Source organism: Seriola aureovittata, chromosome 11 (assembly GCF_021018895.1).
Source record: "Seriola aureovittata isolate HTS-2021-v1 ecotype China chromosome 11, ASM2101889v1, whole genome shotgun sequence".
NCBI lineage: Eukaryota > Metazoa > Chordata > Actinopteri > Carangiformes > Carangidae > Seriola > Seriola aureovittata.
In genome coordinates, this window is record NC_079374.1 from 8,297,844 (window position 1) to 8,310,729 (window position 12,886).

Below are 12,886 nucleotides of genomic sequence, written 5' to 3' on the forward strand. Positions count from 1 at the left end.
TGTCAGAGATGCTGGAGTTAGGAGGAGGACTCCTGCTGGCCCTCTGTCACACAGCTGAACAGACATATCTACTGCAAAATATCTCTGTGGGAGAGGAGGGAGGAGTCTGAGGAGGGGGAAATAGGGGGTCATGGATGATGACGAGGGTGAAACAATGAAAGTGAGGTGAAAAATCGGAAGGCAGCAGAGATGCGTAAACAGGTGAGAAAAATAACAAGGAGAGTAAGATAGGAAAGGAGGATGAGGAGGAAAGGACTGAGCTGGAGGAGTCAACACATGATTCTCAGGGATGGTTCAGCTGGCTGTTGATTTACTGAATCAAGAGAGCAGACTAGACAGACCTTCCTCTTATTACACAATAAGGCTGGCCTTACTCCATATTATCTTTTATTGTGGATAAATCCCAGGAGACGACCAAAACCAACAATGCTTCAGTCTGTCTCTCAATATTTTCTCCGCTTCCCTACCCTGTCTGTGACATTCAGCTACAAACCCATTGCTTCCTACTGAAGAAATAATCTTTTAGAACAGGTCACAAATGTACAGTTAAAAAAAAAGAGTAAAGAGTAAACAGCGAATTTTTCAGGGACTATTTTCACCCGTGGATTAACACGCATTTGATGCTTTACTGAGTATTTACAGCATCAAACTACAGTGCCCATGTTAATCATAATAAACTAACATGTCACCAGGTGCAACAGTTTGTTTTTTAATAGTTTTTAGGTAAGCACTGGAAGACTAGAGCAATAGGCTTTGGCTTCTCAGAGAAGCACATTATCAGCTCTATTGGTCCACCACACATTCTCTCGCGTTCATGGTTCATGCTTTGGAGAATCAATGCTCGGTTTCAATAGGAATCAACTCAAAATAACAGACAGTTTTGTAATTGTATTCCTGACACATGAACCTTTTTAGGTGATTGTAATAGTTCTGATGGAAAAGGAAAACTGAAACTAGAAGAGCGATTTCTACAGATTGAACATAACCCCGATAAACACAATGTTGCATGGTGACAAAATGTAATGTATTTGTTTTTACACTTTCACCTGTGTTGCAGAAGGCCATATAGACCTTTTTTTGTCTCTTCTGAAATGGCTGCTGAAATGATCATATTCAGTGCATGAAATTAACCAGCAAGCATTCTTAATACGCTGAATTTTCCACATCACTCATCAGTTGTATGTGTAATGAGAATCTACAGCTTTGAAGGGGCCATGAAATCTCTGGATGCAGAGTAATTTATTGGCAAACTTGCCAAACAAATTTTTGTGTCATTAGCAGGGGGGGGGGGGGGGGGGGTTGCATCACAGCTACCTAGAGAAGAGAAGCAGTGTCTTTCATGTGCATATTCAACCCTTTCTCTCTAATTGCCTTTTCATGTAAAACATTATAATAACTCTCATGCATATGGTAATTTGCATATACTGTATATACTCCAGTTAGTAATGTAGTAATCAAGAACATTTAACAGACATTGCCATTACATTTTCTTTGTTTTCTCCCAGTGTTACACGATTTTTAAGCAACGTTTGTCTGCATCTGGAGCCACTGAGGCGCAGTTGAATGACATTAAGGCTGACATTTGGAGTCATGAAGTCATGATGAGAAACACTTCTGAACAGCTGTCCAGATTTTGACAGGCCCCGGGGCAAAAATAATTATAAACATGTACTGAGATTTCCACAATCAGTGGGGAGAAGACGGCTCCTGTGGATAAACGGCTATATCGAGGAGTGTGTCTGTGTAGTTTGTCTTCATTAATTTGTCTGTTTTCTGACTTACAACTATTGACATTTAAGTGGGGATTGGTACAAAATTGGTAGATAAAATAGTGTGTGTGTGTCAGACCCGAGTCAGACCTGCACCGAATTATACACTGTCTAATTGGGTTGGGTAGGGTTTTGTTTTAATGCTACAGGTGTCACGCAAGTAGGTCTGTGTAAATATATCTGATAAAAGATATTAGCTCTACAGACATAGTACTGTATGTCAGTATCACTGCAGGAGAAAAATATTTTATAAAATCAGTAACATATGGAAAAAAAAAATAGTATGGTTTTAGAAAATGGTGGGAAGTATTCAAATCATTAAAAGTAGAATGGAGTGTTTTACAATATCAGATCATAATACTGGTGCATTAACATATAATCAAGGACTATTTGTAAATTTTCTATGCTGATGAACAGTGTTTTTTCCCAGGACCGAGTGCTGGTGGTTGTCGCTTGACAAAGGCTTTGGCCATCATCGTTGCATTTACAAGACAAGAGGTTAATACGTCCTCTGTGCAGGTGACGAGACGGGCCGAGGCTAGTTGGTTAGCATGTTAACTTTAGAAAAGACGTGACAGAGACAAGAGTTAACATTGGTGTTGCTTTCCACTACTGCAGACAGCTCTGAGTAAAGGAATGAAGTTTGATGCTGAACTCGCACCGTTTCTTCTAGACTGGTAAGTAAACAGCTGTTAATGCTAACGTTAGCTATGGAGCAATAGCAAAACTTTACTAACTTTAATGTTGTAGTTGGTAGTTGGTTCATGTGAGGATGATTTTAGCTGCTTCATAATACTGTTGGGTAATTTAATAAACCTTAATTAATCCTAACCACATTTTGGTTTTCCTCAGGTCCATTTCAGATTGGATCCAACATTTTTGATCCTGAAGACTTTGTGTGTGTGTGTTTGCGCGTGTGTACGTGTTTGTTTCCTACCTGTGCAGATGAGGCCGTCATGTTTGTCACACTCTCGGTCGTCACACTCGCAGTACTCTCCGGACACCCACCAGTCTTGGGGAGAACAGATACACTGGCCACAGTGACAGGAACCTGCAAGGCACACACACACACACACACACACACACACACACACACACACACACACACACACTCACTCTCAGAACTGTTAAATCACATCAAATTTTTTCATGCAAGCTGATATTTTGACACTGTATATTTTGCGTTTCAATTTTACATCATTGGCGTGCTGCTTGTGTTTTTTCTGTAACTACTGTTTGTATTATGTCGGGCAGAGTGGATATGAGAACTTCCCTGGGGAAACAGCTACTAATATTCGTTTGTCACCAGGAAACCAATCCACCCACACTTTAAACTTCCTCTTCACCATCGGTGTCTGTTCGTCTCTCTCTCAAGGGCAGCAGCAGGATGATAAGGTATTAAAGATTGGTAGAGGGGAAACAAACCTACTGCTGTTTCCTTCATTTTTTTATCCAAAGCTTATACCCTGAGGTCCAGCAACTATGTTTTCAATCTCCCCAATTTCTATCAACATACAGCAGGTTACAGGAACACTCTATGAGAGGTGGAGGCAGACAACGAGAGACGGACCGAGTGAGGAGCGGGAGAGCAAGTAAAACAGATAAGAGAGAGGTGAGACGAGGGGAGATTGTTCTGGTGTCTGAATGTAGTGGATCGCGGAGAATTAACATGCTCATTTTCATTTTCACGCCCTGCTCGGCTCTGCAGAGCTGGATCCGCTGCAATCGGCCTTTTTCTGTGGATTCACGGCTAAGCAACACGAGGGATTCTGTTGTTTGATACATACAATGCAGTGACAACATGGAGAACTTCACTGTGAACATATCCTGTACATACAGAGAGCAGGACAGTAAACAGCTACATGGAGCTGCAACAATCACCTTTAATCATTGATTTTCTTTTCTATTCATCAATCAATTGTTTCATCTATAAAATGTCAGAAAATAGTGAAAGATGACAGCTGCAGATTGTTTGTATAGCTACCAAACCAAAGGATATTCACTTAACCATTACATGAAACAGAGAAGAGCAGCAAGTCATCATATTTGAGAAGGTGAAACCAATGAACTTTGGGCTTCCTGTATGATACATGACATAAACGATGATTAATCCTACCTTTGTTTTTGGAGCGAATTACTGGAATATAATACGTTATGTGTTCCAAAGAAATTTGATGCTATACAGCTGCGGATGGTGTGTCATGAACTCGTTCTTGTATAATACATAAGTGTTTTGTTTAATCTTGTTTGGGTAAAAGACGACAACACACAGGAAGATTATTATTTTAATCATAAAAGAGCGGGGCATTAACCTGCGGCGGAGCACAAACAGTTGGGTTCAGAGTGGAAATTTGACGATAATCTTGTAAGATCTGTTTGAAAGCATATCAGTCTAATTGCTTGGCACTATGAACTATGACGGCGGGAAATTGTACAAAGTATAAGAGTATATCAGAGACAGTGAGAGTAAGATAAGGCCTAATCCTCGAGCTGTTTGTAAGTAAATTTGTGAATATGAGATTAGTGCAAAAATATTTCATCCATTTTATTATGATAATGGTAATTGTTTTATTTTTTCCATAAACAGTCTTTTAGTTGCAGCAAAGATCAAAAGCCAGTTTGAATTAGTAACATCTTTGACTTTTGTGGCATTCAATATAACCACCAGGGAACTCCAGAAATAGAATCATTCAGAAATAATCAATATATATGTCAAGTCCATTATAGCCAGATTTTCAAGACCTGTTTGACAAGTAGAAGTGGAACTTCTTACCCACAGAAATGTAGCAGTATGAACAAAGATTATGAAGACCTACTAACACGACCGTGGTAAACAAAGTGCCTGTTTGTTAGGTTAAATAATAGTATCACAGACATCTGATCAATCAGAAGGAAAAGCAAACTGAGATTCACTTAATGTCACATGCTGTGTGCATGTAGTGTGCGGTACTTATTTTCAGGGTGTTCTTTGACATTACAGGGAAATCAGTATGTTCCAATATTCCAGAAAGAAAGTGAGTCAAAACTTGTGATTCAAAGTTTGTTAAGATGGTGAAAGATCTGAATTAAATTAGTTGTAATGAGGAAAGTGAAGTTTACAGAAATTGCTCCATTTCTGTGATCTTTAGGGAGAAGACATCTTGTGATGATGCTTCAGATAAAGGACATAAAAATCATAAAGGGACATAAAACCTGAGGAGGACAAATAAACAAAATCATAAAATATAACCAGGGTGCATTGTGGACGGCTTTCTATACTGCGTGCAACGTCATGAAGAATTTCATTGTGGAAGTGCATTCTTCAGCCTGACAAAGTGCAGAGATGCAATAGTTTCTGATCTGAGTGGAGGGTCATGCGCTATATGTATACATCTATATGTATTGTCTCAATTTCATAATAAAACAGCTGTGAGATTGTGCTAGGTGAAATATTGGATAACTGTCTGCACATATTTCCTTTGAAATTAAAAATATATTTTCTGTGTGTGTATATATAATTTGATGTCAATCTTGACACCTATAGAGTGGCATTTATAAAAAGCAGCATTTGATAAAAAAAAAAAAAGTTCACCTTTTCCACTGCACATGACGCCGTCTGAAGTCTCACAAAGCTCCTTGCTCTGGGCATCGCTCATGTCACAGGACCTGGGGAACTGGCACAGCTTCCCGAACCAGCCCTCCTCGCAGATGCACCGTCCACATGAACAGTAACCGTGACCTGGCGGTGGAGGGCAGAAGGGCCTTCATTTAAAGGAGACAGAATATGGAGCAGGACCATGAGAAAATGGCACAGATAGAGGAAAAAAATAAAATAAATAAAGCATTTACAGATACAGTGAAAAGCCAAGGGAGATGCAGCTGGAGAGCAAAAAGCATAGCAATAAAGGATATAAACGCAGAGAGCTGACAGTGCAGACATTGAACCTTGACACTAATAGGCAGTACAAGGAGACAGAGCTGCAGGAAGACGAGAGAGACACAGCAGGCTTATTGTACATGGGACATGAAAGGAACTGTCATCACTGGTCTTGTCCTGTCCTTAATAAATCTCCAGCACTTCAGAGAGAGGGAGATGAAAAACAAAGAAAGGCAACGGCAGACAAAAACAAACACACATGCACCCACACGTGAAACCAGGGACGTTTAATTGGCTGAAAGAGGTAGTTTGGTACTCGGGTGCCTTAATGGCTGACAGCATCACTGTGATTTTAACAAGCACTATCACACTCATGCCCTCCTTCATCTCCAACAGGACCCTCAGAGCAATCACCACATGCTCACTTCAGTATAAATCACATCATGTAGAGGCAGCAGCACCATTGATTGATTCCTTTATGTTCACATCTGGTAACAGATGCCAGGTTGAAGAGGTTGTAATGAGCAAAGCATTTTTCCATCATTCTCATCATTGTAAATCCATATTGTGCTGCTGGAAGTTGTTTGATGTAGGGGTGTATTGATTCAATCAAACAGCCGTTCGATTCAATTTTGATTCTTTCAGCTGAGATTCAACGCCTCGTACTTTCAGCCCAAGACTCATATACACATGAATATGTATGAACTGTAAAAGTTACTTAACTAATTTAAAGCTTTTCAAGCCTCTAATTCAAAGAACATTTCAAAAATAGCAGATGTGGTGCTGGTGTGTGAGATATTTGTCAGTATTTCAATGAAAGAAACAAAAAAGTTGCAGCAATATCACTTCTATTTTGATTTTTTTTCTGATCAGTGAACTTTTATACATTTTTTTTTTTTAAAGGAGAAGTTTGGAATTTTTGGAAACATGCTTATTTTCTTTGTTGCCAAGAGTTACGTGAAAAACAATAGATACCACTCTGATATCTGTGCATTAAATCTGAGCAGCAGGTTAACTTGGCTGAGAATTAAAGCAGGGGAAAACAGCTAACATGACTCTGTCCTAAGGTTAAAAAAAAAAAAAGAAAAAGGAAAAAAAAACAGCCTCCCCCAATTACCTCAAAAGCACACAAATTAACATAGAGTTAAACCTGAGGCCATTTTCCCCCTGCTTCCAGCCTTTATGCTAAGCAAAGCTAATTAAGAAAATACAAGCAAATGGACAAAACACATGCAAATTCAGAAACTATCTTCATCAATTTGACAAAACACGTGCTGCAAATACTCCCAACACAACCAAATATACAAATACTCAATCTGGCTGGGACCCACTCATTCAATTCTTTGTGACTTTTGAAAGTCACTGTGAAATGAGCAAAGAATTAAAAGCATTGGACAGTAAGCATGGATTTATATGTATTAGGTAAGATGTATTCTGATACATTCATGCAAACGTCTCCCATCCGAGTCCATCACTTTTTAGTGTCCCCTGGAAACAGTTCAGTTGCTGTCCGTGCTACTTGCAGCATGTTTGTGAATTTGGTTGTGGTGTGAGTATTTCCAGCACATATGTTGTCAAATTGATGAAGGTGTTTTCTGAAGTCATTTGTGTTTTGTCTATTTGCATGTGTTTTCTTAAGTTGCAGTGCGTTGAGCCCTCAGGGCCACCATATAATGGGTTCCTGGTAGTAGCCACACAGGGAGCATACAGATATGAGAGGAGTATTCTCATATAACTATCAGCAAGAAAACAAACAAGCGTATTTGAAATGTTGAACTATCCCTTTAAATCCTGAGTTGGATATAAAAAGTTTGAATCGATTTCTCTGGGCAAATGGGCGAGGAAAAAAAAAAAAATCAAACCTTCAGTATCTTTAGGGACACAGCTTGTACAGGATATAGCTAAACACCATGTGTAAACTTGAAGGCAATACATCATTCTACTGCTATAGATAATACATCAATATTGGCCGTCTTTCCTCGCTATCTCTCGAAGTCCGCCTCACCTCCCTTCCTTATGCTGTCTGAATTTTTATCACTCGGAGACAGAGGTCGTGGATGGTGTATGGAGGATGTGTGGGTGTGGTGGTGGTTGTGGTGGGAGGTTGTAAATGAACGTTAGCTAGTCTCTGTCTTAAATGGAGTGGAGTGGCAGCTATGGCAGGCCATGCATGGTTGCCTCAATCAGCTAGCCTGGGAGAGCGGTTAATTGCTTTGGAGGAAAGGCAACCTGGCCCTCATTCAATTAGTCTGCACCTGCCTTTCACAGAGCACACATTGTGTTATAGCATTAAGATGTGGGCTGTGTGGGGGGTGGGAGGGTGGTGGGTGGGGGGTGAGTCAGGTATTTAACCCAGCAAAGATCTGTACTGTATGAGGACAGAGTCTGGCAGTTTAGAGTTCGCTGCCACAGAGAGAGGAGGGAGATGGGTGAGTAATGTAAGGAAGAGAGGTAACTGGTAGGGAAGGTGCAATGATTTAAACTCTTGTCTATGGAAACGCTTATTGTTTTGTTTTTTTAAATACATCCTGTGTCCAAGAGAAATCAGTCTGTTCCAAGATTTTTTTTTTTTAGAGATGAGTGTCTGTCTCTTGAAGCGAGGAAGAACAAGCAAGATAGATCCACTGTAAATTTAAGGTAAAAAATACTTGAATCACTTGAAAAGTTTTCTAATTTACTAGGATGTTTTTTTTTTTTTTACTTCTCTGGAGAAAGCCAGACTTTAAGGATTCAAAGATCTGACTTGTTGGTGAGAAATGAAACCTTCTTTCTGAAATTTAAGGACACACGTGGTGAATCCTTGTCCTCAGTGTCCAGTCATCCATTGTGCAGCTGTCCGCTGTGTGATGCAGCATTCAGCCAGTCCTCGACTCCTCAACAACGCTGCACATATTATACAACCACATCGTATTTACCAGGCATTTGCAGTTACAGTAACTGCTCATTGACCCCTGATAAATATTTCAGTTGAACTGTGATATACTGATAGTTCTGACATTATTCTTCTACATCATTTGTCACATGCTGAACCGTGGAATTTTCCCTATACCTTTTAACTGATACTAAACTTGGAAATGAATGATTTTGAGGAGGATGTTATTTCTGGATTCTTTTATTTCAGGAGGAAGAGCAAGGTCAGCTCGGACCCTTGTCCTTCGAAGGGCAGCAGTTACCTGGATCCTCTGGCCTGGTCAAACTAGGTGTCCAAAAGCATCCATTCATTCATCGGTGTTAGTTAGGATGTCATAGCAGAAAAAGCCCAGGTGAAGTTAATAACATCTATAAGGGCTACATTGCAGTGCAGTGCAGTTACGTGTCCTAGTGTCCGGGGGCCCTGGTATTAAACATGGTGGGACGGTTCAATTTCTTAGTGGGGAAGGTAATTAAACATGATCGTTAATGGTTAGACCCAAGCTTTTCCTGCTATGACAAGACAAATCAGGTCTTAGAGAAATACAGCTGAGGCTTGATCTCCACAACCAGCAATCTGGCTAAACACTAATATGTTCTATGGGGGCTAACAAAATAACTGGTTTCAGACTTTTAAATACTGCTTATGTCAACATCCAAGTCATAATTATTCTGGAAATTTTGAATATTTCTTAAAGCTCTGAAACGTGGCACTTACTACCCTGAAAGTGCATGAGGAGGCAAACAAGTATGGAGGTCTCATGTCAGCCAACGTCTGTTGTTCAAGGTAATTAAACTCAAATGTAATGGATGTTGTACTAGACTGTTAATGCACTGTGTTTTAACCCTCACATGACCAACTCTGCAGTTGCCCAATGACATGAAAACTCAGGATCCATAAACATGGGAAGCATTCAAGCCTCTACTGTCTGTCCCATATGCTGTTCATTCAACTCCAGCACACAGAGCGTGATCATAGAGGCCTGAAGCACGAGCACTTGGGCTTGTAAAGTGGATGTTTTGGCTGCTCTCTGCCCTTGTTTTTTCGTGTGATGAAAACACTTGAGAACCAAGTGTGGACTGAGCTGATTGACAAGCTGCTTAACACTGAAGGACTGAATTATATGCAAGGTGCCCGTGTCATTTATCACTCCTCTCCTTTCTGTTGTCTGCAGTGAGGCTCAAACATCTGGGGGCACCCACTGCACTGTACCCTGGATTGGGAAGCTTCTCACAGCTCCCTCACCATAAAGGTTTTTTTTCAGTTTAATACCCACTCCTCACTCTGGGTATCTGCTTTAGAGTCACTCTCAGTCTCTCAAAACACCCAATAACTTGCACAGGCCTCTGTGTATACAGACTTAATTGTTAGGCTGACAGCATGCCTTTGCATTTGTTTGTGTGTGTGTGTGACTGTGTTGGTGTTTGGTGCTCAGACAAGCTTCCCTTCCCTTCAGGAAGCCTCATGAAGAATTGTCTCTGGACGGCCCAGCACACAATGAGCCCCTGTAATCCATTCACATAAATACTGCATCCCCCCCTTTAAAGGAGAAATTTACCCTCAGATGCTGCAATGCACCACTGATACAAAATGGCACAGCCCCCAAAACAACAGTAGAAAGCCCCACTCAGAGGGAGACACTTGCATACAGCTGCTGGGTGAAAGGAAAAGACAGACTGTATGTCAGTTTAAGAATAAACATAATGACCATTTGAGGATTTACATGTGACAATGAATGTCTCGTGATACACCTGTGGAAGAAAAGCTGCCGTTGTTATAGAGGTATGAGAAAATCTGCAGTCTGTTTACTCTGTGGAAAACCTCTCCAGCACTTTAAGTGTAGAAAGACAGAAAAGCAGATAGAGTGGTGGATGTATCCAGGGGATCCAGTAGTTATGTCTTTAATGCTCAAATTAAACAGAGGAAACATACCAATATAATAAAAAGGTGTTGAACCAAATAAAAGTGCTTCCTAAAAAAGCCCTTTGGCCAAGTGAATTACACATTGTCAGTTTTCCCCTCAGCCTGTCGAAGAATGTAACTTTAATCTATTTTTTTCCTTTAGGAGCACCACAATCCTTAATTGCACGTTTCCTTCATCTGACTTCCTCTATTCTCCCTCTTGCTTTCTGATGATAGCAGCAGCTGCAGCTGCAAAGGGAAATCGTAGTTTCAATTGAGCCTCTAATGTTTTAGTGCGATCTATCCATTACAGCGGTTGTGCCTAAATGGCTCAAATTAAGAGCGCAAACTTCCCAAGACCTCAAACAGAAGCTTCAAAGGCTTGGAGCAATTTCTCTCAAATTCAGCACAAGGGTTTAGGGGGTTGTGTCTGTGGATATCAAAGAGAGCAGATCGGATCATATTGTATTGATCTCAAATTCAGCGTCTGCTCCTGGCACAGTTTCAAAGTGGGTGAGTGTATGTGTGCACATGCTGTGCATAATGTGTCTAGTTTTATGTGCAATAATTACAAGGAGTGGCAAGTCTGTAACCCTCGCCAGTACATCTGTAGATGTACAGCTCATGTTTCTGTTGGAGAGTTGAAAAGGGTGAATTTACAAGGTGTTTATAGATAAAAGTTCAAAACATGCAATTCACCTTTACTCAGGCTCGGCAGGCAAAAGCAGGCAAGGACCAGCAACAGGCGACGTCAAGGCACTGGACAGTGGTCAGCAAGAAAACCAGGCGTAAAGAGCAGGCAAAAACAGCCCCCAAACAGAAAAGCAAGGCCAGCTCGCTACAGCAGGGAAAGCACAAGAGACACTCCGGCAGAGAATGGGCGGAAATGGGCTGGTTTATATACGCTAGCAATTGAGCGAATTAGGACCAGGTGGCGCAGGAGGGCGGGGAAGAGTCAGGTGGCTGAAAGGTGGGCGGGGCTGGGGTTACTGCAGGGCAGGAGGGAGTGGCAGGCTCTAAAATGACGAGAGAGTTAACAAAATGGTGAAGGCAGGCAGAGAATGAATGAATACATAAATGAACTGTGACCAATATCCCTCCTGAAAATTCATAAACCTCATAGAACCGCGAGAGTCTCTGGGATAATTCAATAATATCTCAATAATTGTATTGCTTTGATTTACATATTTCAACGGTGTTTTTAAGAAGTCGCACAGTATGGCGCATGTTTTTAAGTACTGCGGTATCCATAAACCTCAGTGCCCCATCAGAATCAGGTAGAAAAAGAGGAAGACATAGTCACCATCACGGATAAGATTTATAAACTCCATGATTTCATGTTTGCTACTGAGATACTCTTTGGAAATTGTTTTTGTACCACCTTGGCAGTGCTCCAACCATCCGTCAGCCCTCATGCAAGAGCATTCAGGTATTCTTATCCTAAAGCTCTCGTCCTTTTCGCCATGAATCTTGGTTGTACGAGCGTTTCAAGCCAGGTTGATTGGTTTCTGGAAGGTTTCATCATTTACATCATCTACTGTATGACCACAAATTGCTATGTAAGGCTACCAGTTCTGCTCCATTTGTTGTCCAAGTGTCACTCAGAAACATGTCACCCAGCGAGAATTTTCACAACACAGCGCTTCAAGTCCTGCTGCCTGAAATCAGCAGACGGAAAATTACACATTTAATAGTGTCAGTGTCGAGTAATTATTAAGTCAAATGAGTGTGAGTGGAGGAAGGCACACCATCTGAACATGACTTGTATGACAGGACCGGACCAATTTTAAATGTATGTAATTCTAAGTATGAGAAAAGTGGGGAATGCAACAAATTCTGTGCCACTTCAGTACAAAGCCTCTTTGTACGAGTGGTTCTTGCATGACGCCCACTGTCTGTGCAGAAAAATGAACACAACTTTAACTTCTACTCCTCTACTCTATAGCTACAGCTTGAACAGTAATGTTAAAACATAGACTTGCCATCTGTTTGTCGCCGTGTTCTGTCAGATCCCTCTGTTCCTCACACAACTCGCACAAGATTTGTTCGTTGTGTGTGTGTGTGTATGTGTCTGTGTTATATGTGCGTGTGTGCTCTTACCTCCACAGACCTCTCCACCGATGTCCTCGCACTGACGGTCGTCACACTCACAGTTTTTGCCATGAACACGACTGTCCCCAGGTGGGTGGCAAGTACACTGTCCACACTGGCACTGACCTATAAAAACAAAAACAGAGGCGTTTTCTCACATCTGAGCAGTGTTTCATAGCAGAGCTGTGTTTTTAATAGCTGTTCAGTAGAATACTCATCTTGCTTTTTCCTTTAGTGTCTCATATCAAGTTTTTACTTTTTCTTTTCAACCCATAGGATAGTTGCATGATTTGCATTCCCTCAGTAGATGAGTTCAATAACTGATTTTTAGCCACACGGACTTCATTTGCCCGACAA

General features: G+C 41.0%; 1 protein-coding gene across 2 annotated transcripts in view; it reads right to left on the minus strand.

Annotated features, from left to right (window-relative positions):
• The window catches only part of itgbl1 (integrin, beta-like 1), a 41,964-nt gene that overhangs the window by 1,503 nt on the left and 27,575 nt on the right, over positions 1–12,886 (minus strand). The window contains exons 8-10 of one of the 2 annotated variants that reach the window (XM_056389166.1): positions 12,539–12,655; positions 5,341–5,487; positions 2,707–2,820 (exon numbers count right to left, since the gene is read on the minus strand). In XM_056389166.1, the coding sequence (XP_056245141.1) occupies positions 2,707–2,820; positions 5,341–5,487; positions 12,539–12,655 (378 nt within the window). Of the gene's footprint in view, positions 1–2,706; positions 2,821–5,340; positions 5,511–12,538; positions 12,656–12,886 lie in introns of those variants that run through there. The other variant, XR_008829015.1, reaches the window with a different exon arrangement.